Source organism: Tachyglossus aculeatus, chromosome 1, assembly GCF_015852505.1.
Source record: "Tachyglossus aculeatus isolate mTacAcu1 chromosome 1, mTacAcu1.pri, whole genome shotgun sequence".
Taxonomy (NCBI): Eukaryota; Metazoa; Chordata; class Mammalia; order Monotremata; family Tachyglossidae; genus Tachyglossus; species Tachyglossus aculeatus.
Window position 1 is genome coordinate 89,766,794 of NC_052066.1, and position 27,703 is coordinate 89,794,496.

At 48.6% G+C, this 27,703-nt stretch overlaps 2 protein-coding genes across 2 annotated transcripts in view; one reads left to right on the forward strand and one right to left on the reverse strand.

The window, feature by feature from the left end:
• Nucleotides 1-1,351, reverse strand: part of GMPS (guanine monophosphate synthase) — a 74,641-nt gene extending 73,290 nt beyond the window's left edge. Inside the window, exon 1 of the mRNA XM_038752736.1 lies at nucleotides 1,285-1,351. Coding sequence (XP_038608664.1) covers nucleotides 1,285-1,311 — 27 coding nt within the window. The 5' untranslated portion in view covers nucleotides 1,312-1,351. The remainder of the gene's footprint in view (nucleotides 1-1,284) is intronic.
• LOC119927017 (basic proline-rich protein-like) lies at nucleotides 1,310-26,491 on the forward strand. Its single transcript, XM_038745546.1, has 3 exons — nucleotides 1,310-2,867; nucleotides 3,433-4,114; nucleotides 26,434-26,491. The coding sequence occupies exons 1-3, from the start codon at nucleotides 1,310-1,312 to the stop codon at nucleotides 26,489-26,491; spliced, it is 2,298 nt and encodes a 765-aa protein (XP_038601474.1).
• The last annotated feature ends 1,212 nt before the right edge of the window (nucleotides 26,492-27,703 follow it).

Consider the following 27,703-nt stretch of genomic DNA (forward strand, 5'->3'; position numbering starts at 1 on the left):
TGAGGAGAGAGGGCTGAGGAGAGAGGTGATAGGACCGAAGAGAGAGGAAAGAGGGCTGAAGAGAGAGAAAAGAGGAAAGGGCTGAAAAGAGAGGAAAGAGGGCTGAAGAGAGAGGAAAGAGGGCTAGAGGAGGGAGGGGAAAGGACTGAAGAGAGAGGAAAGAGGGCTGAGGAGAGAGGTGAAAGGGCTGAAGAGAGAGGAGAAAGAGGGCTAGAGAGGAAAGAGGGCTGAGGAGAGAGGAAAGAGGGCTGAGGAGGGAGGTGAAAGGACTGGAGAGAGAGGAAAGAGGGCTGAGGAGAGAGAGCTGAGGAGAGAGGTGAAAGGACTGAAGAGAGAGGAAAGAGGGCTGGGGAGAGAGGAAAGACGGCTGGGGAGAGGGCTGAGGGGAGAGAAAAGAGGGCTGAGGAGAGAGGGCTGAGGGCTGAAGGCTGAGGAGAGAGGCCCGGGGGCCCAGAGGCCCAGCCGAGGGCAAGAAAGGGCGAGAGCTGAGGGTGGTGCGGGCGGAGGGGGCGGCCCCTCGGTGGGCCTGCTGCCCCTCGGGCTGGGCGGGGGGCGGGAGACGGGCAGGGAGGGAGGGAGGGAGGGAGGGAGCACGGTACGGCACGGCCCTGCCCGGCCGGGGCTGACGGAGGGTCGGGGGGATGGAGCGGGCCCCGACGGGGCGGGGGCGGGGGCGGGGACGGGGGGGGGGGGACAGGGACAGTCCTCCCGCCCGCCCCTCCGCACGGGGCCAAGCCGGGCCGCGCCGGAAGTAGGCCACCACGGAGCGGGAACGGGCGGGCGGGCGGACGAAGGGCCCGGCCCGGCCCGGCCCTTCCCGGCCTAGTGTGGGCGGCCCGCTCCGGGGGCCTACGGGGAGGGGGACGGGGGCTGGATGTGTCCGGGGATGGGGGGGCGCGCAGCACGTGTCGGGGACAGGGGGCAGCCGCCCGACCTCCCGCCGAAGGGGGGCGCTCCCCGGGGCCTCCCCGCCCGCCCGCCCGCCTAAAGACACACAGGCAGGCACACGGGAACGCGCGCACACATACACACACACACACACGCACGCACAGGCGCACGCACACAGACATATACACACACACACAGGCACAGGCGCGCGCGCACGCATATATACAGACACAGGCGCACGCGCGCACACACACACACGAACAGAGCGGGGGCGGGCAGGAAGGCCGGCCGTCCGCCCGCCCGTCCTTGCCCCCGCGTCCCCGGCGCGGGAGCCGTCCGGAAAACCCCGGGCAGGGGCAGGGGCAGGGAGGCCCCCTCGGGCCCGCCGTTGCTGACCTTGGAGTCTCCGTTGCAGAGAGCCATGGAGGCGGCAGGCGGCGGGCGCTGCTTCTGCTGCTGCTGCTGCTGCTACCGCTACCGCGGCCGCTGGGGCGGGCTGAGGGGCGGGCTCGGCTCCGCGTCTCCCGGCCGCAGGGGGACGGAGGGACGGAGGGAGGGAGGAGCGGGAAGAGGAGGCCTCCGGCACGGCCAATCGGCGGCCAGGAGCAGGCGCAGGCGCAGGCCCCAACCCCAACGCGGCCGCCCACAACAGCACTCTTCGCCGGGGTGCACGCCGCCGCCGCCGCCGCCGCCGGGGGGCGCCCCGGAGCAGCCGGACCAATCCGCGAACGGCTCTCTCCCACCCCCGCCGCCGGGGGGGCGTCCCAGAGCGGCCGGCCCTCTCCGGGAACGGCTCCTTCCCACCCCCGCCGCCCGGGGGCGCCCCCAAGCAGCCGGCCCTCGCCGGGACGGCTCCTTCCCACCCCCGCCGCAGGGGGGCGCCCCAGAGCAGTCGGCCCAATCCGCGAACAGCTCCCTTCCACCCCCGCCGCCGGGGGGCGCCTCAGAGCAGCCGGCCCTCGCCGGGAGCGGCTCCCTCCCACCCCCGCCGTCGGGGGGCGCCCCAGAGCAGCTGGCGCGCGCCGGGAACGTCCCGCCCAGGGCCGCCAGCTGGGGGCGCCCCCGAGCAGCCGGCCCTCGCCGGGAGCGGCTCCTTCCCACCCCCTCCACTCGGGGGCGCCCCAGAACAGCCGGCCCAATCCGCGAACAGTTCCTTCCCACCTCAGCCGCCAGGGGCGCCCCCGAGCAGCCGGCCCTCGCCGGGAGCGGCTCCTTCCCACCCTTCGCCGCCGGGGGGCGCCCCAGAGCAGCCGGCCCTCTCCGGGAGCGGCTCTCTCCCACCCCCGCCGTCGGGGGGCGCCCCAGAGCAGCAGGCGCGTGCCGGGAACGTCCCGCCCAGGGCCGCCACCGGGGGTCGCCCCCGAGCAGCCGGCCCTCGCCGGGAGCGGCTCCTTCCCACCCTTCTCCGCCGGGGGGCGCCCCAGAGCAGCCGGCCCAATCCGCGAACAGCTCCCTCCCACCCTTGCTGCCCGGGGGCGCCCCCAAGCAGCCGGCCCTCGCCGGGACGGCTCCTTCCCACCCCCGCCGCAGGGGGGCGCCCCAGAGCAGTCGGCCCAATCCGCGAACAGCTCCCTTCCACCCCCGCCGCCGGGGGGCGCCCCAGAGCAGCCGGCCCTCGCCGCGAGCGGCTCCCTCCCACCCCCGCCGTCGGGGGGCGCCCCAGAGCAGCAGGCGCGTGCCGGGAACGTCCCGCCCAGGGCCGCCAGCTGGGGGCGCCCCCGAGCAGCCGGCCCTCGCCGGGAGCGGCTCCTTCCCACCCCCTCCACAGGGGGGCGCCCCAGAGCAGCCGGCCCAATCCGCGAACGGCTCCCTCCCACCCCCGACGCCGGGGGGCGCCCCAGAGCAGCCGGCCCTCGCCGGGAGCGGCTCCTTCCCACCTTTCGCCGCCGGGGGGCGCCCCAGAGCAGCCGGCCCACTCGGCGAACAGTTCCTTCCCACCCCAGCCGCCGGGAGGCGCCCCAGAGCAGCCGGCCCACTCGGCGAACAGCTCCTTTCATTCATTCATTCATTCATTCATTCATTCACTCAATCGTATTTATTGAGCTCTTACTGTGTGCAGAGCACTGTACGAAGCGCTTGGGAAGTACAAGTTGGCAACATATAGAGACGGTCCCTACCCAACAGTGGGAAAGGGGGAGACAGACAACAAAACAAAACGTATTAACAAAATAAAATAGGATAAATATGTACAGGTTGGCAATATATAGAGACAGTCCCTACCCAACAGTGGGCTCACAGTCTAGAAGGGGGAGACAGACAACAAAACAAAACGTATTAACAAAATAAAATAGGATAAATATGTACAGGTTGGTAACATATAGAGACAGTCCCTACCCAACGGTGGTCTCACAGTCTAGAAGGGGGAGACAGACGACAAAACAAAACGTATTAACAAAATAAAATAGGATAGATATGTACAAATAAAATAAATAGAGTAATAAATGCGTACAAACGTATATACACATATGCAGATGCTGTGGGGAGGGGAAGAAGGGAAGGCAGGGCCCCAGAGCAGCAGGCGCATGCCGAGAACTCCCCGCCAAGGGCCGCCGCCGGGGGGCGCCCCCGAGCAGCCGGCCCAATCCGCGAACGGTTCCTTCCCCTCCCCGCCACCGGGGGGCGCCCCAGAGCAGCCGGCCCTCGCCGGGAGCGGCTCCTTCCCCCCTCCACCGCCGGGGGGCGCCCCAGAGCAGGCGATCCTCGCCGGGAGCGGCTCCTTCCCCCCTCCACCGCCGGGGGGCGCCCCCGAGCAGCCGGTTCCTTCCCCTCTCCGCCGCCGGGGGGCGCCCCCGAGCAGCCGGCCCAATCCACGAAGAGTTCCTTCCCCTCCCGCCACCGGGGGGCGCCCCAGAGCAGGCGATCCTCGCCGGGAGCGGCTTCTTCCCCCCTCCACCGCCGGGGGGCGCCCCCGAGCAGCCGGTTCCTTCCCCTCCCCGCCACCGGGGGGCGCCCCAGAGCAGCCGGCCCTCGCCGGGAGCGGCTCCTTCCCCCCTCCACCGCCGGGGGGGCGCCCCAGAGCAGGCGATCCTCGCCGGGAGCGGCTCCTTCCCCCCTCCACCGCCGGGGGGCGCCCCCGAGCAGCCGGTTCCTTCCCCTCTCCGCCGCCGGGGGGCGCCCCCGAGCAGCCGGCCCAATCCACGGAGAGTTCCTTCCCCTCCCGCCACCGGGGGGCGCCCCAGAGCAGCAGCATGCCGTGGGACAAGAGCCCCAGTTTGGGCGTCAAGTCGTGGGTTCTAATCCTGCCTCCGCCACTTAGCAGACCTTGGGCAAGTCACTTACACTTTCCTGGGCCTCAGTTACCTCATCTGGAAAATGGGGATTGACGCTGATCACCTTGAACCTACCCCAGCTCTCAGAACAGCGCTTGGCGCTTAGTAAGCGCTTAACAAATGCCATTATTATTATTGTTGGTGTCATCATCATTCTCCGGCCCTCTCCAGGGGAGCTGGGGACCAGGGAGCTGCTGCTGGAGCAACTGTTAGACTGTGAGCCCACTCTTGGGTAGGGACTGTCTCTATGTGTTGCCAACTTGTGCTTCCCAAGCGCTTAGCACAGTGCTCTGCACACAGTAAGCGCTCAATAAATACGACATTGATTGATTGATTGGGTGTTGGGGCAGCGGGGGTGATCAGCGTCAGGAGCTGGAGATGAGGGAGGCGGAGGAGAAGAATAATTATAATAATAACGGTATTTTCTTAAGCGCTTACTATGTGCCAAGCACTGCTCTAAGCACTGGGGTAGACACAAGCCATCACGTTGTCCCACTTGGGACTCACGCTCTTCATCCCCCTTTTCCAGACGAGGGAACTGAGGCCCAGTGAAGTGACTTGCCCAAAGTCCCACCAGCTGATAAATGGCGGAGGAGGGATTATATATGTATATATGTTTGTACATATTTATTACTCTATTTATTTATTTTCCTTGTACATATCTATTCTATTTATTTTATTTTGTTAGTATGTTTGGTTTTGTTCTCTGTCTCCCCCTTTTAGACTGTGAGCCCACTGTTGGGTAGGGACCGTCTCTGTATGTTGCCAACTTGTACTTCCCAAGCGCTTAGTACAGTGCTCTGCACACAGTAAGCGCTCAATAAATACGATTGATTGATTGATTGATTGATTGATTGACAAGTCCCCTCGGGCTGGGGAGGGGGTGATAAGGGGGGCTGGGGGGCTCCAGGAAAGCTTGCCATCCAAAAATTGATCAGTAAGTAGCTTGGTTCAGTGGAAACAGGCCGGGATTGGGAGTCAAAGGTCATGGATTACAATCCCAACTCTGCCGCTTGTCTGCTGTGTGACTTTGGGCGAGTCACGACTTCTCTGAGAAGCAGCGTGGCTCAATGGAAAAAGCCCAGGCTTTGGGGTCAGAGGTCATGGGTTCGAACACCAGCTCTGACAGTTGTCAGCTGTATGACTTTGGGCGAGTCACTTCACTTCTCTGGGCCTCAGTGACCTCATCTGTAAAATGGGGATCAAGACTGTGAGCCCCCCGAGGGACAACCTGATCACCTTGCAACCTCCCCAGTGCTTAGAACAGTGCTTTGCACACAGTAAATGCTTAATAAATGCCATCATTATTATTATTATTTGGAGTCAGTGGTCATGGGTTCAAATACTGGCTCCACCAATTGCCGGCTGTGTAACCTTGGGCAAGTCACTTAAGTCACTTAACTTCTCTTAACTTAACTTCACTTAACTTCGTGGAAGCAGCGTGGCTCAGTGGAAAGAGCCCGGGCTTTGGAGTCAGAGGTCGTGGGTTCAAATCCCGGCTCCACCACTTGTCAGCCGTGTGACTTTGGGCAGGTCAGTTCACTTCTCTGTGCCTCAGTGACCTCATCTGTAAAATGGGGATGAAGACTGTGAGCCCCCCGTGGGACAACCTATTCACCTTGTAACCTCCCCAGCGCTTAGAACAGTGCTTTGCACGTAGTAAGAGCTTTATAAATGCCATTATTATTATTCTTTTAGACTGTGAGCCCACTGTTGGGTAGGGACTGTCTCTATATGTTGCCAACTTGTACTTCCCAAGCGCTTAGTACAGTGCTCTGCACACAGTAAGTGCTCAATAAATGCGATTGATTGATTGATTATTATTATTCTTTTAGACTGTGAGCCCACTGTTGGGTAGGGACCGTCTCTATAATGTTGCCAACTTGTACTTCCCAAGCGCTTAGTACAGTGCTCTGCACACAGTAAGCGCTCAATAAATGCGATTGATTGATTGATTGATTCTCTGTGCCTGTTACCTCATCTGTAAAATGGGGATTGACTGTGAGCCCCCCATGGGGCAACCTGATCACCTTGTATCCCCCCCAGCGCTTAGAACAGTGCTTTGCACATAGTAAGTACTTAATAAATGCCATCATTATTATTATTATTATTCTCTGGGCCTCAGTTACCTCATCCGTCAAATGGGGATGAAGACTGTGAGCTCCATGTGGGACAACCTGATCACCTTGTATCCCCCCCAGCGCTTAGAATAACAATAATAATAATAACAGTATTTATTAAGCGCTTACTATGTGCAAAGCACTGTTCTAAGCACCAGGGAGGTTATGAGGTGATCAGGTTGTCCCTCGGGGGGCTCACAGTCTTCATCCCCCTTTTACAAATGAGGTAACTGAGGCACAGAGAAGTTATGTGACTTGCCCAAAGTCATGCAGCTGACAATTGGCAGAGCCAGGGTTTGAACCCATGACCTCTGACTCCAAAGCCCGGGCTCTTTCTACTGAGCCACGCTGCTTCACACATAGTAAGCGCTTAACAAATGCCATTATTATTATCATTATTATTATTATTATTATTATTATTATTATTATTGTTGTTATTGTTATTATTAATGTTATTATTATTATTGCTGTTGTTATTATTATTATTATTATTAAAGCTTGTGGTGGGGAGGGAATGTGTCTGCTTATTGTTACAGTGTGCCTTCCAAAGCGCTTAGTACAGTGCTCTGCACACTGTAAGCGCTCAGTAAATACAGTTGAATGAATTTTCAGGGTTTCTGTCAAAATCGGTGGGAGGGCGGTTGTGCCCTATTCCTTACTCTCCCCTGCCAAACAGGTGTCGGTGCCCAACATAATAATAATAATGATGGCATTTGTCAAGCGCTTACTGTGTAAGAATCAATCCATCAATGGTATTTATTGAGCGCTTACTATGTGCAGAGCACTGTACTAAGCCCTTGGGAGAGGACAAAACAATAGTCAGCAGATAAGTTCCCTGCCCAGAAGGAGCTTACATTTTTTTTTTTTTTGGTCCAGAATACAATTCACCATATTTCTGGCTGCGGGTAAAACCAATTCTGGCCTAGAGTGGGTCTCCCGGCTTTACTACTACTAATCATCAATCGTATTTATTGAGCGCTTACTATGTGCAGAGCACTGCTACATTACTACTAATGGTATTTGTGAAGCACTTACTGTGTGCAAAACACTGTTCTAAGCGCCGACTGCAATTCAGGAGACCCAAAGAGCATTTTTGTTCTCATCACAATGCCTCTACATTTTCACCCACTTATCCCCTTTTAGACTGTGAGCCCACTGTTGGGTAGGGACCGCCTCTCTATGTTGCCAACTTGGACTTCCCAAGCGCTTAGTACAGCGCTCTGCACACTGTAAGCGCTCAATAAATACGATTAATTGATTGATTGAATGATTAATCGATCCTTTCTTTTGAGAAAGGGAGTCAACGGATCTTTAAACAGTCCTTAATCGAAAAATGATTCAGTTGGAAGCACTGCTCTAAGCGCCTGGGTAGATACAAGGTAATCCGGTTGTCCCACGGGGGGCTCACAGTCGTTATCCCGGTTTTACGGATGAGGTAACAGGCACAGAGAAGTGAAGTGACTTGCCTAAGGACACACAGCAGACCCGTGGCGGAGCCCGGCTTAGATCCCCTGTCCCAGGGCCGGCCCCAGAGATGCCCTCACGCCGCCTCCGACTCCTGCGATTTTCACCCGGCTCCCGCGGCTCAGTGGAAAGAGCCCGGGCTTTGGAGTCCGAGGTCACGGGTTCAAATCCTGACCGCCACTTGCCTGCTATGTGACCTTGAGCAAGTCACTTCACTTCCCCGTGCCTCAGCTCCTTCATCTGTAAAATGGGGGTTAAGACTGTGAGCCCCCCCGTGGGATAACCTGATCACCTTGTAACCTCCCCAGCGCTTAGAACAGTGCTGTGCACATAGTAAGTGCTTAATAAATGCCATTATTATTATTATTATTATTATTACCCTCTGCAAGGGGAAATCCCTCCGGATTCATTTCTCGGTTCCCTTCTATTTTCCATCTACGCCCGCTCCTTTGGGGATCTCATTTGCTCCCATGGCTTCAACTGCCATCTCTATGTGGATGATTCTCAAATCTACATCATCAGCCCCCACCTCTCTCAACCAATCGATCAATCAATCGTATTTATTGAGCGCTTACTGTGTGCAGAGCACTGGACTAAGCGCTTGGGAAGTCCAAGTTGGCAACATATAGAGACGGTCCCTACCCAACAGTGGGCTCACAGGCTAAAAGGGGGAGACAGAGAACAAAACCAAACATACAACAACATAAAATAAATTTGCATACCCTCCTGGCTTCAGGACCACTCTATTTAGATGTCCTGCCAATACCTAGAACTTAATATATCCTTTCCTTCTTCCCTTCAAAGCCCTACTGAGAGCTCACCTCCTCCAGGAGGCCTTCCCAAACTGAGCCCCCTTTTTTCTCTCCTTCTCCTCATCCCCCCACCCTACCTCCTTCCTCTCCCCACAGCACTTGTATATCCATCAATCAATCAATCGTATTTATTGAGCGCTTACTGTGTGCAGAGCACTGTACTAAGCGCTTGGGAAGTCCAAGTTGGCAACATATAGAGACGGTCCCTACCCAACAGTGGGCTCACGGTGTAGAAGAGGGAGACAGAGAACAAAACAAAACATATTAACAAAATAAAATAAAGTGCTTAGTACAGTGCTCTGCACGCAATAAGCGCTCAGTAAATACGACTGAATGAGCTAACCTGGCTCCATTCGTTAACGATCCCTGCCCCAGATACGGTAGCTAGCCAGAGTGAGCCCATGGAAATCTTCATTCATTCATTCAATCGTATTTATTGAGCGCTTACTGTGTGCAGAGCACTGGACTAAGCGCTTGGGAAGTCCAAGTCGGCAACATATAGAGATGGTCCCTACCCAACATTGGGCTCACAGTCTAGAAGGGGGAGACAGACAACAAAACAAAACATATTAACAAAAATAAAATAAAATAAAGCGCTTAGTACAGTGCTCTGCACGCAGTAAGCACTCAATAAATACGATTGAATGAGCTAACCTGGCTCCATTCGTTAATGATCCCTGCTCCAGACACGGTAGCTAGCCAGAGTGAGCCCATGGAAATCTTCATTCAGTCATTCAATTGTATTTATTGAGCGCTTACTGTGTGCAGAGCACTGGACTAAGCGCTTGGGAAGTCCAAGTCGGCAACATATAGAGACGGTCCCTACCCAACAGTGGGCTCACGGTCTAGAAGGGGGAGAGAGACAACAAAACCAAACATATTAACAGAATAAAATAGAGTAAATATGTACAAGTAAAATAAATCGAGTAATAAATACGTACAAACATAATAAATACGTACAAACATATAAAAATATACAAAACATACAAAAACATAAATACATACATACATACATACATACATACATACAAAAATATACTTCCTTGTCTTGAGAAGCAGCGTGGCTCAGTGGAAAGAGCCCGGGCTTTGGAGTCAGAGGCCGTGGGTTCGAATACCGGCTCCGCTACGTGTCTGCTGTGTGACCTTGGGCAAGTCGCTTCACTTCTCAGAGCCCACTGTTGGGTAGGGACCGTCTCTATATGTTGTCAACTTGTACTTCCCAAGCGCTTAGTACAGTGCTCTGCACACAGTAAGCGCTCAATAAATGCGATTGACTGATTGATTGATTCTCAGAGCCTCAGTTACCTCATCTGCAAAGTGGGGATGACGGCTGTGAGCCCCGCGCGGGACAACTTGATCACTTGGTATCCCAACAGTGCTTTGCACATAGTAAGCGCTTAACAAATGCCATTATTATTATTATTGTTATTGTCTTATGCCGTCGAGTCGTCTCCGACCCATAGCGACGCCACAGACACAGCAAGCAGCGTGGCTAAATGGAAAGAGCCCGGGCTCGGGAGTCAGAGGTCGTGGGTTCGAATGCCGGCTCCGCCACTTGTCAGCTGGGTGACAAGTCACTTTACTTCTCCGGGCCTCCGTTCCCTCATCTGTAAAATGGGGATTAAAACGTGGGACAACCTGATTTCCTTGTATCAACCCCAGTGCTTAGAACAGGGCTTCGCACATAGTAAGCGCTTAACAAATGCCGTTATCATTATTATTATTATCTCCCTCAGAACACCCCACCTCCATCGGCAGTCGGTCTCGTAGTGCGGCCCATTTTTCTTGGTAAAATAATAATAGTGATGGTATTTGTTAAGCGCTTACTATGTGCAAAGCACTGTTCTAAGCGCTGGGGAGATTACGAGGTGATCAGGTTGTCCCACAGGGGACTCACAGTTTTAATCCCCATTTTCCAGATGAGGCAACTGAGGCACAGAGAAGCTAAGTGACTTGCCCCAAGTCACACAGCTGACAGCTGGCGGAGCCGGGATTTGAACCCATGACCTCTGACTCCAAAGCCCGGGCTCTTTCCACTGAGCCACGCTGCTTCTCCTAAAAATACAAAATGTACAAATGTAAAATACATATACAAAATGCAAAATGTAAAAATGCAAGAGCAGTTTACCATTGCCTCCTTCTGCACAGAAAACCCGAGTCTCCTCCCTTGACTTTTGACTTTTGAGTTTTGACTTTTGGCCGATGGCCTTCCACTCGCTAGCCACTGGCCAAGCGAGGAATGGAGTGGGCAGGCCTCTTCTTGACTCTCCCTCCTGTCATCAATCAATCAATCAATCGTATTTATTGAGCACTTACCGTGTGCAGAGCACTGTACTAAGCGCTTGGGAAGTACAAAATTGTCAACATATAGAGACAGTCCCTACCCAACAGTGGGCTCACAGTCTAAAAGGGGGAGACAGAGAACAGAACCAAACATACTAACAAAATAAAATAAATAGAATAGATATGTACAAGTAAAATAAATAAATAGAGTAATAAATATGTACAAACATATATACATGTATGCAGGTGCTGTGGGGAAGGGAAGGAGGTAAGATGGGGGGGATGGAGAGGGGGACGAGGGGGAGAGGAAGGAAGGGGCTCAGTCTGGGAAGGCCTCCTGGAGGAGGTGAGCTCTCAGCAGGGCCTTGACTGGTAAAGCTCTCAGCAGGGTCGAGACTGGTAAAGTACTGGAAACTCTCCAGGCGCGGCCCTGAGAGGGAAACATACTTCCCGATCAATCAATCAATCAATCAGTCGTATTTATTGAGCGCTTACTGAGTGCAGAGCACTGTACTAAGCGCTTGGGAAGTACAAGTTGGCAACATATAGAGACGGTCCCTACCCAACAGTGGGCTCATGGTCTAAAAGACGGCAGATGGCCCTTTCAGATGGCACCGGCTGGGGATTAGATAAAAAAACTTGGAAAGAGGACAAGGGGTTGAAAGAACAGTTGATCGATTTTTATCTAGAAGGACTGTGAGCCCACTGTTGGGTAGGGACCGTCTCTAGATGTTGCCAGCTTGTACTTCCCCAGCGCTTAGTACAGTGCTCTGCACACAGTAAGCACTCAATAAATACGATTGATTGATTGATTGATGCCTCGGGGGATGTTAAACTCAATAGTAATAATGATGATAATAATAATGGCAGCGGTTAAACGCTTTCCATGATGATGATGATGGCGTTTATTAAGCGCTTACTATGTGCAAAGCACTGTTCTAAGCGCTGGGGAGGTTACAAGGTGATCAGGCTGTCCCGGGGGGCTCACAGTCTTAATCCCCATTTTACAGATGAGGGAACTGAGGCCCAGAGAAGTGAAGTGACTTGCCCAAAGTCACACAGCTGACAAGTGGGGGAGTCGGGATTTGAACCCATGACCTCTGACTCCAAAGCCCGGGCTCTTTCCACTGAGCCACGCTGCTTCTCTACACACTGTACTAAAGGAAGAGTAAAAGAGAAGCAGCGTGGCGCAGTGGATAGAGCAAAGGCTTGGGAATCAGAAGGTCGTGAGTTGAAATCCCAACTCCGCCACTTAATAATGACAGCATTTATTAAGCGCTTACTATGTGCAAAGCACTGTTCTAAGCGCTGGGGAGGTTACATGGTAATCAGGTTGACCCATGTGGGGCTCACCGTCTTAATCCCCATTTTACAGACGAGGGAACTGAGGCGCAGAGAAGTGAAGTGACTTGCCCAAAGTCACACGGCTGACAAGTGGGGGAGTCGGGATTTGAACCCATGACCTCTGACTCCAAAGCCCGGGCACTTTGTCTGCTGTGTGACCTTGAGCAAGTGACTTCTCTGGGCCTCAGTTACCTCATCTGGAAAATGGGGAGCGAGACTGTGAGCCCCACGTGGGACGGGACTGTGTCCAACCCGATCTGCTCGTCTCCACCCCAGCACTTAGTACAGTGCCTGGCACATAGTTAAGCGCTTAACAAGTACCATTATTATTATCATTTAGCGTGGCTCAGTGGAAAGAGCCCGGGCTTTGGAATCAGACGTCATGGGTTCAAATCCCAGCTCCACCAACTGTCAGCTGTGTGACTTTGGGCAAGTCACTTAACTTCTCTGTGCCTCAGTTACCTCATCTGTAAAATGGGGATTGAAACTGTGAGCCCCCCCATGGGACAACCTGATCACCTTGTAACCTCTCCAGCACTTAGAACAGTGCTTTGAACATAGTAAGCACCTAACAAATACCATTATTATTATTATTATTATTATTATTATTATAATTAAAAGCTTGGGTAATTTCAAAGTAGCAGGCCAGAAGCAGTCCCTGTGACACTCCAGGGTCACAATCTAAGAGGGAGAAAGAACAGGTACTTTATTTATTCCTTCATTCATTAATTCAATCGTATTTATTGAGCACTTACTGTGTGCAGAGCACTGTACTAAGCGCTTGGGAAGTACAAGTTGGCAACATATAGAGACGCTCCCTACCCGACAACAGGCTCACAGTCTAGAAGGAGGGAGACAGACAACAAAAAAAAAAACCATGGAGACAGGTGTCAAAATCGTCAAAACAAGTAGAATTATGGCTTTATACACATCATTACCAAAATAAATAGAGTAATAAATCTGTACAAATCTATACAAGGGCTGTGGGGAGGCACTGTTCCACTTTGCAGTTGAAGAAACTGAGTCACACATATATGTTATCACTTGCTTAAGACCACACGGGAGTCAGGATTAGAACCCAGGTCTCCTGACTTCCAGTCTAGGGCTCTTTCCATTAGATCATGCCACTTTTCAACTCAAGGGCCCGGTGGCAAAGAATCAATCAATCAATCAATCAATCATATTTATTGAGTGCTTACTGTGTGCAGAGCACTGTATTAAGCGCTTGGGAAGTACAAGTTGGCAACATATAGAGACAGTCCCTACCCGACAGTGGGCTCACAGTCTAAAAGGGGAAGACAGAGAACAAAACCAAACATACTAACAAAATAAAATATATAGAATAGATAGGTACAAGTAAAATAAATAAATAAATAGAGTAATAAATATGTACAAACATATATACATATATACAGGTGCTGTGGGGAAGGGAAGGAGGTAAGATAAGGGGGATGGAGAGGGGGACGAGGGGGAGAGGAAGGAAGGGGCTCAAGCTTTATTCACTGAGCTTTCTGGAAATTTATGACCTTTTTAAATGGGATTTTGCTTTCATCATCAATTAATATTCGTTGATAAATAAACTGGGGAAAGCCTCTTGCGGAAGATGGGATTATAGGAGGGCTTGGAAAATGGGAAGAACGGTGGTCGGCGGGATTTGGAAGGAGAGGAAACTCCAGGAAAGGGGAAGGACGTGAACAAGAAGTCAGCAGTGGGATAAGTGAGTACTCTCCCAAGTGCTTAGTACAGTGCTTTGCACACAAAAGTGCTTAATAAATAAGATTAATAATAGTAATAAGAAGAAGGCACATTTGGGAGAAGCAAAGAATACTAGCCGGCGTGCTTTAGGGAAGAGAGTGGCAAAGAAGGGAGGTAGAGAGTAAACTGAGTGTCTTAAAACCCTCATTTTAGGAGTTTCTGTTTGATATGATATCCACTAATCCATAATAAATGCTATCATTATTATTATATGGAAAAGAATAGACAACCACTGTCGGTTTTTGAGGTGTGGAGAGATGTGTACGAAACGCCATTCGCGGAAACTGCTCCGGGCAGCAGAACGAAGTAGGCACTGGAAAGGAGAGGGAGTGGAAGCAGGGAAACCAGTGAGGAGCCTGGGGATTCAGTATTCATAATAATAATGAATAATAATGAATAATAATGGATAATAATAATAATAATAATAATAATGTTGGTATTTGTTAAGAATTTACTATGTGCCACAAGCACCCTTCTAAGCGCTGGGTGGGGGTACAAGGTAATCAAGGTTGTCCCACGGGGGGCTCGCAGTCTTAATCCCCATTTTCCAGATGAGGTAACCGAGGCTCGGAGAAGTGAAGTGACTTGCCCAAAGTCACACAGCAGACAAGTGATGGAGCAGGGATTTGAACCCATGACCTCCGGACTCCCAAGTCCAGGCTCTTTCCACTGAGCCCCGCTGTATTCAAGCTGACCCAAGGCCTTTTTGATGGAGAAGAAAGGGTGGATCCTGGAATTATTGGGGAGGGAAATCCAACAGGATTGGGCAATATACTACTACTGAATATGGGGGTTTAAATAATATAATAATGATAATAATAATAATGGCATTTGCTAAGCACTTACGATGTGCAAAGCACTGTTCTAAGCGCTGGGGAGGATACAAGGTGATCAGGTTGTCCCATGTGGGGCTCACAGTCTTAATCCCCATTTTACAGATGAGGTAACTGAGGCCCAGAGAAGTTAAAATGACTTGCCCAAAGTCACACAGCTGACAATTGGCAGAGCTGGGATTCGAACCCAGGACCTCTGACTCCCAAGCCGGTGATCTTTCCGCTGAGCCAGGGAGCTATCTGCAATTTCTTTGAACGTCTGCCACTCAATCCATCAGTCATATTTATTTGAGCTCTTACTGCGTGCAGCGTACTGTACTAAGCGCTTAGGAGGATACAATAAAACAGAATTTTATACATTGTGTATATATAGACACGTTCCCTGCCCACAAAAAGCTTACAGTCTAGAGGACCCCACTAGATTGTGTGCTTCTTGAGGGCAGGGATCATATCCACTAATTCTATGGTAGTAGTAGTAGTAGTGAAAGTAGTAATTGTAATAGCAGTAATAATAATAATGGCATTTATTAAGCGCTTACTATGTGCAAAGCACTGTTCTAAGCACTGGGGAGTTTACAAGGTGATCAGGTTGTCCCACAGGGGGCTCACAGTCTTCATCCCCATTTTACAGACGAGGTAACTGAGGCCCAGAGAAGTGAAGTGACTTGCCCAAAATCACACAGCTGACAATTGGCAGAGTCGGGTTCAAACCCATTCATTCATTCATTCAATGGTATTTATTGAGCGCTTACTGTGTGCAGAGCACTGTACTAAGTGCTTGGGAAGTACAAGTTGGCAACATACAGAGACGGTCCCTACCCAACACAGTCTAGAAGGGGGAGACAGACAACAAAACAAAACATATTAATAAAATAAAATAAATAGAATATGTACAAGTAGACTGCAGAGCCCGGGCTCTTTCCACTGAGCCACGCTGCTTCTCCGTGGAGTAGTGGAGAATCAGTGTGGCTTAATGGAAAGAGCCCGGGCTCTGGAGTCAGAGGATGTGAGTTCTAATCCTGGCTCCATCACTTGTTTGCTGGGTGACCTTGGGCAAGCTGCTTAACTTCTCTGTGCCTCAGTTACCTCATCCGTAAAATGGGGATTGCCTGTGAGCCCCACGTGGGACAACCTGATGACCTTATATCTACCCCAGTGCTTAGAACAGTGCTTGGCACATAGTAAGCGCTTAATACCATCATTATTACCATCATTAATACCATCATCATCACCTGTAAAATGGGGATTAAGACTGTGAGCCCCACGTGGGACAAACTGATCACCTTGTACCCCCCAGTGCTTAGAACAGTGCTTTGCACAGAGTAAGCGCTTAACAACAAATACCAAAATTATTATTATTAGAGAAGCAGCGTGGCTCAGTGGAAAGAGCACGGGCTTTGGAGTCAGAGGTCGTGGGTTCGAATCCCAGCTCCGCCACATGCCTGCTGTGGGAACTTGGGCAAGTCACTTCACTTCTCTGAGCCTCAGTTACCTCATCTGTAAAATGGGGATTAAGACTGTGAGCCTCACGTAGGACAACCTGATCACCTTGTATCCCCCCAGCACTTAGAACAGTGCTTTGCACATAGTAAGTGCTTAACAAATGCCATTATTATTATTAGTAGTAGTAGTAGTAGTGGTAGTAATAATAATAATAATGTTGGTATTTGTTAAGCGCTTACTACGCTTACTACCATGCTGTTTCTCTTAGTAGTAGTGGTAGTAGCAGTAATAGTAGTAAAATGGGGATTAAGACTGTGAACTCCAAATGGGACAGGGACTGCGGCCAACCCAATTATCTTGTATCAACCCCAGCGCTTAATACAGTGCTTGGCACACAGTAAGCGCTTAACAAATAATTACAATCATAATGATGGTATTTGTTAAGCACTTACTATGTGTCAAGCACTGTTCTAAGCGCTAGGATAGATACAAGGTCATCAGGTTGTCCTAAGTGGGGCTCACAGTCTTAATCCCCCTTTTGCAGATGAGGGAACCGAGGCCCAGAGAAGTGAAGTGACTCGCCCAAAGTCACACAGCTGAAAAGTGGCAGAGCTGGGATATTCATTCATTCACTCAATCGTATTTATTGAACGCTTACTTGTGCAGAGCACTGTACTAAGCGCTTGGGAAGTACAAGTTGGCAACATATAGAGACGGTCCCAACCCGACAACAGGCATCAAGTGCACATAATCAATCGTATTTATTGAGCGCTTACTGTGTGCAGAGCACTGTATTAAGCGCTTGGGAAGTACAAGTTGGCAACATATAGAGACGGTCCCTACCCAACAGTGGGCTCACAGTCTAGAAGACTGTACATAAATATTCTACATAAATAGAATTATAGAACCCACAACCTCGGACTCCCAAGCCTGGGCTCCTCCCACTAAGCCAGGCTCCTTCTCATGGTTTACCACAATTATTATTAATCAATCAATCAATCAATCAATCAATCTACTAACTATTGGTAGTAGCAGTGGTAGTAGTAGTAATGTTGCCGATTTGTACGTTCCAAGTGCTTAGTACAGTGCTCTGCACACAGTAAGTGCTCAATAAATCCCATTAAATGAATGAATAGTAACGGTAATAGCAGAAAAAGTAGTAGTAGTAGTAGTAGCAGCAGCAGCATTCCTGGAGCATCCACTTGTGCTAGGAGCTTGGGAGGTCCGGGATAAAGAAGTGACACATTCCCTGCCCACAGGGAGCTTACATTCTAACAAGGAAAGTGAGCACTTTGTACAGCGCTCTGTGGGCTCTGCCCACAGTAGAGGCTCAATCAATACTATTGATTAAGAAATGGATTTTACTCCTAAGGGCAACTTTCTATATCGGCATCATACTCTAGTTTAGAAAATATATTGGATTTGTTTTGGGGGTACACAAGAATAGAACCGGTAGTATCGTAGGTGAAATACCGTTACACCCTTTGCATAGGGCAGGGAATGTGTCTGTTTATTGTCGCATTATAATACTAATAATACTAATAATAATAATGGCATTTATTAAGCGCTTACTATGTGCAAATCACTGTTCTAATCACTACCTGCCAGGAACATAGTGATTAGCACTGGGTAGAGAGAAACTGGATTTACAGTCCACGTCCCAAATGGTGCTCGCAGTCTTAATCTCCATTTTACAGAGGAGGTGAGTGAGGTAATAATAATAATAATAATAATGGCATTTATTAAGCATTTACTATGTGCAAATCACTGTTCTAAGCACTGGGGAAGTTACAAGGTGATCAGGTGGCCCCACGGGGGGCTCTCAGTCTTAATCCCCATTTTACAGTAGAGGGAACTGAGGCACAGGGAAGTGAAGTGACTTGCCCAAAGTCACACAGCTGACAAGTGGCGGAGCCGAACTTTGAACCCATGACCTCCATACTCTTTCCACTGAGCCACGCTGCTTCTCTCCCGAGCTGCTGTACTCTCCCGAGCGCCTAGTACAGTGCTCTGCTTCCAGTAAGCACTCAATAAATGTGATTGAATGACTGGAGTTGGGAATGGGAGGTTCAGGAACGGTGTTCTCTGTGGTTCGTACCTTTATTTCTAGCTCTGTTCGGTCTTTATTTCCACCCGGCCCAAATTAAACCTCAAACAGATGTTGAAGCTCATTGTGGGCAGGGAACGTGTCATCATCATCATCATCAATCGTATTTATTGAGCGCTTACTGTGTGCAGAGCACTGTACTAAGCGCTTGGGAAGTACAAGTTGGCAACATACAGAGACAGTCCCTACCCAACAGTGGGCTCACAGTCTAAAAGGGGGAGACAGAGAACAAACATGCTAACAAAATAAAATAAATAGAATAGATATGTACAAATAAAATAAATAAATACAGTAATAAATATGTACAAACATATATACACACCAACTCTGTTGTATTGTTCTCTCCCAAGTGCTTTGTACAGTGCTCTGCACACTGCAAGGGCTCAGTAAATATCAATCAATCAATCAATCAATTGTATTTATTGAGCGCTTACTGTGTGCAGAGCACTGTACTAAGCGCTTGGGAAGTACAAGTTGGCAACATATAGAGACAGTCCCTATGCAACAGTGGGCTCACAGTCTAAAATATCATTGACTGATTATAATATAGAATTGCTAGGTCACTTCGATAAGCGAATTCACGCTTGGGAAGTCTCTGTACTAGGATTTCCTCCTACCTTTTCCTGACAGGCATCTTTACTCTTTTTTCTTTTTAGATTCATACAGAATGCTCATTAGAATCATACGTTCAACAGTGATTATAAAAAGGAAGTGTACTTATTAACTCTGTTTTTGTTTCACCAAAGCTGCCTGTGCTCAAGAATTTTTTAAAAGGGTATTCTCCTAACAAACTCGCCATAATGGGAAATATTAAAAGGTTTTTATTGTGAACTCAGAATTAACCAGATTAATGTTTTCATTTTGTTTTAATGGAGATTGGCTGATCCTTTTTTCTTCCCTTACAGCCCACTCAATCTCTCAAAGTAGTCACGAGCCATTACCCGTAGTCTGATCATTAGCAAAGCAGTGATACTTGGAGATACCAAGGAACGTACTTACAAAAAGCCACAGGAACAGAAAGGTGGAAAGGCAGGGGTATGATCTCCTATTAAAAAAAAAGCTGGTCTCTTCTCATAAACGTTTTGTAAGGAATATAGCTCATTGTAGAATGTAAATGATTAGGCACTATCTCACACTCTTCATTCATATTTATTGAGCGCTTACTGTGTGCAGAGCACTGTACTAAGCGCTTGGAAAAGTACAATACAGCAATCCCTGCCAACAACGGGCTCACAGTCTAGAGCTGGGGAGACAGACATCAAATTCTTCGCAATCTAACCCTATTCACTGGGCCTTCTCCTGCCTCTGATGAGTTGCCAACTTGTACTTCCCAAGCGTTAGTACAGTGCTCTGCACACAGTAAGCGCTCAATAAATATGATTGATGATGATGATGATGTTGCTTATTCCCTCTCCCCTATCAGGAACTTCTTCCCCCTTCACATCCCCACCCCAGACCACGGTTCTCCCCATCTTCAAAGCCCTCCTGAAATCACATCTCCTCGAGGTGGCCTTCCCGGATTAATCTCTCATCTTCTTATTTTATGTCCAGTCGCGTAGCCCTGCCGGGATGCCCGAGTACTCAGTTATTCACAATCCACAGAGCACTCGATGATGATAGTAAGTGCTTGGTGAATATTATTGATTGTAATCCTTAATAATAGTTCATTATAAATAGACTAATTAATAATGATCATATTTGCTAAGTGCTTTCTATGTGCTAAAGCACAGTCCCTGACCCATGCAGGGTTTACAGTCTAAGGAGGGGGGAGAGCAGGTATTTTTTTCCCCATCTTACACATGAGAAACTGAGGCTCAGAGAAGCAGATTGTAATAATTAATAATAGTTTGTTATAAATATATTGATTAATAATGATCCTATTTGCAGCTTGGCCTAGTGGATAGAGCACGGGCCTGGGAATCAGAAGGACATGGGTTCCAATTCCGGTTCCTCCACTTGTCTGCTCTGCGACCTTGGGCAAGTCACTTCACTTCTCTGAGCCTCAGTTACCTCATCCGTAAAATGACGATTAAGATTGTGAGCCCCACTTGGGCCAGGGTCTGTGTCCAGTCCCATCAATCAATCATCATCATCAATCGTATTTATTGAGCGCTTACTGTGTGCAGAGCACTGTACTAAACGCTTGGGAAGTACAAGTTACAAGTACAAGTTACAAATACAATCCCATCATCTAATATCTACCCCAGTACTTCGTAGAGTGGCTGGCACAGGGTAAGCGCTTAACAAATACCACCATTATTATGTTAAATTACTTGCCCGAGGTCACACAGCAAGAAAGGAGCAAAAAACCGCGACTGGAGCCAGGTTTCTTGACTCCTATTCTCAGACTTCTTTCATTCATTTATTCAATCGTATTTATTGAGCGCTTACTGTGTGCAGAGCACTGTACTAAGCGCTTGGGAAGTACACTTCAACTAGAACACACTGCTTCTTGGGAACACAGCTGCATACTTCAAGATGACTTGTGAACAAAAAACTGGGATTGGAGCTCAGGTTTCTTGACTCCTATTCTCAGACTTCTTTCATTCATTCATTCAATCGCATTTATTGAGCGCTTACTGTGTGCAGAGCACTGTACTAAGCGCTTGGGAAGTACACTTCAACTAGAACACACTGCTTCTTGGGAACACAATTGCACACTTCAAGATCACTTGTGAACCGCTATTCATTCATTCATTCAATCGTATTTATTGAGCGCTTACTGTGTGCAGAGCACTGTACTAACCGCTTGGGAAGTACAAGTTGGCAACATATAGAGACGGTCCCGACCCAACAGTGGGCTCACAGTCTAGAAGGGGGACTATAACTCCTCATTCATTCATTCATTCAATCGTATCTATTGAGCGCTTACTGTGTGCACAGCACTGTACTAAGCGCTTCGGAAGTACAAGTTGGCAACATAGAGAGACAGTCCCTACCCAACAGTGGGCTCACAGTCTAGAAGGGGGACTATAACTCCCTTCTACAAAAGTAAAGAAATGCAAGATAGAAGGAAAGCAAGTGTGTGAATCCTTGTGCAGCAACTGTAAACTACCTCATTTAATAACAATAATGATGGTTTTTGTTATTATTAATGATAATAATCACATTCATTGAGTCCTCACTGTAGGCAAAGCACTATACTAAGTGCTTGAGAGTGCATCACAACAACAAACACATTCCTGCCCACAACGAGCTCACAGTCTAGAGGCATTAATCAGTCAATCAATCAATCGTATTTATTGAGCGCTTACTGTGTGCAGAGCACTGTACTAAGCGCTTGGGAAGTCCAAATTGGTGACACATAGAGACAGTCCCTACCCAACAGTGGGCTCACAGTCTAGAAAGTGGACTCTACATCCCAAGCACTGTACTAAGCGCTGGAGTACACGCAAGATCATCGGGTCCCACATGAGGCTCACAGTCTAAGTAGGAGGGAGTGCAGGCATTGAATCCCCATTTTGCAGATGAGGGTACTGAGGCACAGAGAAGTGAAGTGATTTGCCCAAGATCACACAGCAGACAAGTGGCGCAGCCGGGATTAGAACCCAAGTCCTTTGACTCCGTGGCCATACTGCTTCTATGCTGCTCTAGACTGTGAGCCCACTGTTGGGTAGGGACCGTCTCTATATGTTGCCAACTTGTACTTCCCAAGTGCTTAGTACAGTGCTCTGCACACAGTAAGCGCTTAATAAATACGATTGATTGATTGATTGATTGATTGATTGGAGTGGACTCAAAATCAGTTTGGACTTAGTTCCCGTCTCACACAGAGCTCACGATCTAAGAGGGAGGGAGAGCAGACATCACCTCATTTTAATTAAGGATGGTTCATTAATTATTGATTTATTTATTACTCTATTTATTTTACTTGTACATATCTATTCTATTTTATTTTGTCGGTATGTTTGGTTTTGTTCTCTGTTTCCCCCTTTTAGACTGTGAGCCCACTGTTGGGTAGGGACTGTCTCTATGTGTTGCCGACTTGTACTTCCCAAGCGCTTAGTACAGTGCTCTGCACAAGTAAGCACTCAGTAAATATGACTGATTGATCGATTGATTTATTACTCTATTTATTTTACTTGTACATATCTATTCTATTTATTTTATTTTGTTGGTATGTTTGGTTTTGTTCTCTGTCTCCCCCTTTTAGACTGTGAGCCCACTGTTGGGTAGGGACTGTCTCTATGTGTTGCCATCTTGTACTTCCCAAGCGCTTAGTCCAGTGCTCTGCACACAGTAAGCGCTCAATAAATACGATTGATTGATTGATTGATTGACCATTTACTATTTGCCGAGCGCTGTGCTGATCACAGGGGTAGATACAAGATAATAAGTACGCAGGGAGGGAGGGCGGTTGTTTTATCCCCATTTTACAGATGTGTAAACTGAGACACAGAGAAGTTAGGGACTTGCCCAAGGTCACAGATCAGGAAAGTGGTAGCACTGACATTAGAACTATCACATACTCTTTCTGCGTGGTGGCACTGCTTCCATGAGGAAACTGAGGCAAAGCGAGGCAAAAATCACCAGATTATCGTGTACTGGAGAAGTAGTGTGGCTCAGTGGAAAGAGCCCAGGCTCTGGAGTCAGAGGTCATGGGTTCAAATCCCAGCTCCGCCAATTGTCAGCTGTGTGACTTTGGGCAAGTCACTTCACTTCTCTGGGCCTCAGTTCCCTCATCTGTAAAACGGGGATTAAGATTGTGAGCCCCCCGTGGGACAACCTGATCACCTTGTAACCTCCCCAGCACTTTTGCACATAGTAAGTGCTTAATAAATGCCATTATTATTATTATTATTATTATTATTATTATTACTACCCCAGCGCTTAGTACAGTGCCTGGCTTATAGTAAGCACTTAACGATTACCATTTTAAAAAAAAACTCACTTGAATTGCTCCCTGTGACCTAGCAGCTGGCCCGGTGCCCATCTTTCTTGGCAGAGCGGGCCCTTGGTAGGATATCACTGCAACATGGCTCAAAGGAAAGAGCCTGGGCTTTGGAGTCAGAGGTCATGGGTTCAAATCCCAGCCCTGCCAATTGTCAGCTGCGTGACTTTGGGCAAGTCACTTCACTTCTCTGGGCCTCGGTTACCTCATCTGTAAAACGGGGATGGTAAGCACTTAACAAATGCCATCATCAGAACAAGGGGTCACTGGTCCACGGGGTCGGCCTGGGGTGCCGACCATGCTGAATCCCTTGGAGGCAGGATGAGGGCAGGGGCAGAGATGGAAAAATGAGGAGAGTGGGGAAGGGACAGAGTAATAGTAGAAGTAATAGTAGTAATAGTAATAGTACTTAGCTGTGTGACCTTGAGCAAGTCACTTAATCAATCAATCAATCAATCGATTGTATTTACTGAACCCTTACTGTAGGCTGTGAGTCCACTGTTGGGTAGGGACCGTCTCTATATGTTACCAACTTGTACTTCCCAAGTGCCTAGTACAGTGCTCTGCACACAGTAAGCGCTCAATAAATGGGATTGAATGAATGAATGAATTACTGTATGCAGAGTACTATACTAAGCACTTGGGAGAGTACAAAATAATGGAATTGGGAGATGCATTCCCTGCCCACAACAAGCTTTACAGTCTTGGGGGAGGTTAATGTGGCTCAGTGGAAAGAGCCTGGGCTTTGGAGTCAGAGGTCATGGGTTCAAACGCCAGCTCCGCCAACTGTCAGCCGTGTGACTTTGGGCAAGTCACTTCACTTCTCTGTGCCTCAGTTCCCTCCTCTGTAAAAAGGGGATTAAGATTGTGAGCCCCACATGAGACAACCTGATCGCCTTGTATTCCCACAGCGTTTAGAACAGTGCTTTGCACATAGTAAGCGCTTAACAAATACCATTATTATTATTATTATTAAAGCTATGAGCCTCATGTATGATAGAGACCATACTTCCCAAGCGCTTAGCACAGTGCTCTGCACACAGTAAGTGCTCAACAAATACCATTATTATTATTATTATTATTAAAGCTATGAGCCTCATGTATGATAGAGACCATATCTGATGTGATTGTACTTCCCAAGCGCTTAGCACAGTGCTCTGCACACAGTAAGCGCTCAATAAATACAATTGAATGAATGAATGATTGTACTGTATTTACCTCAGAGCATAGTACAGTGGTTGACACCAAGTAAGCACTTAACAAATACCACAGTTCTTATTTGTTTTAACTGAATGCCCACTGGGTACATGGTACTGGTACTTGGCACTCAGGAAGTACAAAGAAACAAAGAAAGGACGCAGTCCCTGACCACACGGAGCTTACCCTTTAAAGGAAGAGACGGCCATAAAAAACATTTTTAAGCAATCAAAATAAGTAATCAAAACGTTCAGTTGAATAAGTATACATCTGTAATTTACCTACTTATCAATCAATCGTATTTATTGAGCACTTACTGTGTGCAGAGCACTGTACTAAGTGCTTGGGAAATACAAGTTGGCAACATATAGAGACAGTCCCTACCCAACAGTGGGCTCACAGTGTAGAAGGCTGTTTATACTTATATAAACCTGTCTCCCCCTCTAGACCATAAACTCGTTGTGGGCAGGGAATGTGTCTGTTGGTTATATTGTACTTTCCCATGCACTTAGTACAGTGCTCTGCTCACAGTAAAGCTCTCGGTAAAAAACGATTGAATGAAAAAAAATGACTGAATGAACAAATCTTGAACATGGGAACAAATGCTAGGAACTCCTCTAGACTGTAAGCTCGTTGTGGGCAGGGAATGCCACTGTTTATCATTGTATAGTACTCTCCCAAGCTCTTAGTACAGTGCTCTGCACACAGTAATAATAATAATAATGATGATGGCATTTATTAAGCGCTTACTATGTGCAAAGCACTGTTCTAAGCGCTAAGTACAAAGAAACAAAGAAAGGACACAGTCCCTGACGACAAGGAGCTTACCCTTTAAAGGAAGAGACGGCCATAAAAAACATTTTTAAGCAATCAAAATGAGTAATCAAAACGTTCAGTTGAATAAGCATATATCTGTAACAGTAAGCGTTCAACAAATACGATTGAATGAGCGAGTGCCCTTTCATTACTTCAGTCGTATTTATTGAGCACTTACTGTGTGCAGAGCACTGTACTAAGCACTTGGAAAGAACAATTCAGCAACATATAGAGACAGTCCCTATCCAACAACGGGCTCGCAGTCAAGAAGGGGGAGACAGACAGGAAAACAGAACAAATAGACAGGTGTCAATACCATCAAAATAAATGGAATTATCATCATCATCATCAATCGTATTTATTGAGCGCTTACTATGTGCAGAGCACTGTACTAAGCGCTTGGGAAGTACAAATTGGCAACATACAGAGACAGTCCCTACCCAACAGTGGGCTCACAGTCTAAAAGGGGGAGACAGGGAACAAAACCAAACATACTAACAAAATAAAATAAATAGAATAGATATGTACAAATAAATAAAATAAATAAATAAATAGAGTAAAAAAATATGTACAAACATATATACAGGTGCTGTGGGGAAGGGAAGGAGGTAAGATGGGGGGATGGAGAGGGGGACGAGGGGGAGATATATATAAATCATTAATAAAATAGAGTAATAAATATGTACAAATATACTCAAGTGCTGTGGGGAGGGGAAGGGCATAGGGCAGAGGGAGGGAGTGGGGACAATGGGAAGGGAAGGAGGAGAGGAAAAGTAGGGGTGCTCCATCTGGGAAGGCCTCCTGGAGGAGGTGACCTCTCAGTAGGGCTTTGAAGTGTTATCGACAAGTAGGGGGAAAAATAAGTTAACCGGTGTAAATCGGCCGCAGGGTTCGAGAACCCAAGGCAGTGACTCAGATAGGGAAAACGACTCAGAGACATGAGTTCAGATAGAGCAGGAGAGGTAGGAGAGGTGACTGCTCGCCCATTCACCTCCCGAGAGGTACGAGGGACGAACAGCCCCGATTCCAGCAGCTTCTTCCCTTTTCTTTGGTTCCCCATCGGCGCTACACAAAGGATTCCCGAGCACGCGCGCGAAACTCTGGCACGCTGTTGTGAGGAGATGTTAGCAGGAGACATCGCCCACACAGGATGGGGTCGTTCCATACAGGGCATAGCCGCTTTGATTAGTGTCAGCCCTCCTCGATTACAGGATGTTCCACCAGGCCGATGCCTATTCCTCACATACCCTGCCGTTGAGCCCTGCATAAAATGGAGTCGGTTATGCTAAGCCTTTAGGGAAAATGCAGTCAATGCCGCTTCCGCTTGTGTACGCAGCTAGGGTGGACAACATTCATTCATTCAATCGTATTTATTGAGCACTTACTGTGTGCAGAGCACTGTACTAAGCACTTGGGAAGTCTGAGTTGGCAACGTATAAAGACGGTCCCTACCCAACAGCGGGCTCACAGTCTAGAAACAGAACAACAGACAACAGAAGGGAGGAAGAGAGCTAGTTTGGCGGATGTGCGAAGGAAGGGCATTCCAGGCCAGGGGGAGGACGTGGGCCGGGGGACGATGGTGGGACAGGCGAGAATGAGGCACGGTGAGGAGATCAGCGGCAGAGGAGCGCGGGGTGTGGGCTGGGCTGGAGAAGGAGAGAAGGGAGGTGAGGTAGGAGGGGGCGAGGTGATGGACAGCCTTGAAGCCCAGGGTGAGGAGTTTCTGCTTGATTCGAAGGTTGATAGGCTACCACTGTCTTAAGGAATAATAATAATAATAATAATGATGGCATTTGTTAAGCGCTTACTATATGCAAAGCACTGTTCTAAGCGCTGGGGAGATATAACATGATCAGGTTGTCCCACGTGGGGCTCACAGTCAATCCCCATTTACAGATGAGGTAACTGAGGCTCAGAGAAGTTAAGTGACTTGCCCAAGGAAGGGATGAGGATCCTGAGGGGAGAGAAGACAATTAAAATGTGAGGAGGGAAACCGCATGCCTGTGAGCCCACTGTTGGGTAGGGACCGTCTCTATATGTTGCCAACTTGTACTTCCCAAGCGCTTAGTACAGTGCCCTGCACACAGTAGGCGCTCAATAAATACGACTGAATGAATGAATGCCTGTACCAACTTCTCCGGAGCCTAGAAAAGAGGCCAGATGTCACAGCCCTCTAGACTGTAAGGTCGTTGCGGCCAGGGAATTTGTCTGTATGTTGCTGTATTGAACTCTACCAAGCACTTAATACAGTGCTTTGCACACAGTCAGCGCTCAATAAATATGATTCGATGAATGAATGCAGGCCAGTAAGTTCACTGCAGGCAGGGAGCGTGTCTACCAACTCAGATTCTACTCTCCCAAGTGCTTAGTACGGTACAATGAGAGCTCAGTAATAGAGCTCACCGTCTCTGTATGTTGCCGACTTGTACTTCCCAAGCGCTTAGTACAGTGCTCTGCACACAGTAAGTGCTCAATAAATAC

Excerpts from the sequence above, each read along its gene's own strand:
- LOC119927017 (XM_038745546.1), top strand. The coding sequence starts at position 1,310 with ATGGAGGCGGCAGGCGGCGGGCGCTGCTTCTGCTGCTGCTGCTGCTGC. Across the intron at positions 2,868-3,432 it reads CAGAGCAGCCGGCCCACTCG|GGCCGCCGCCGGGGGGCGCC; the intron begins GCGAACAGCTCC and ends CTCCCCGCCAAG. Across the intron at positions 4,115-26,433 it reads CCCAGTTTGGGCGTCAAGTC|GATGTTCCACCAGGCCGATG; the intron begins GTGGGTTCTAAT and ends CCTCGATTACAG.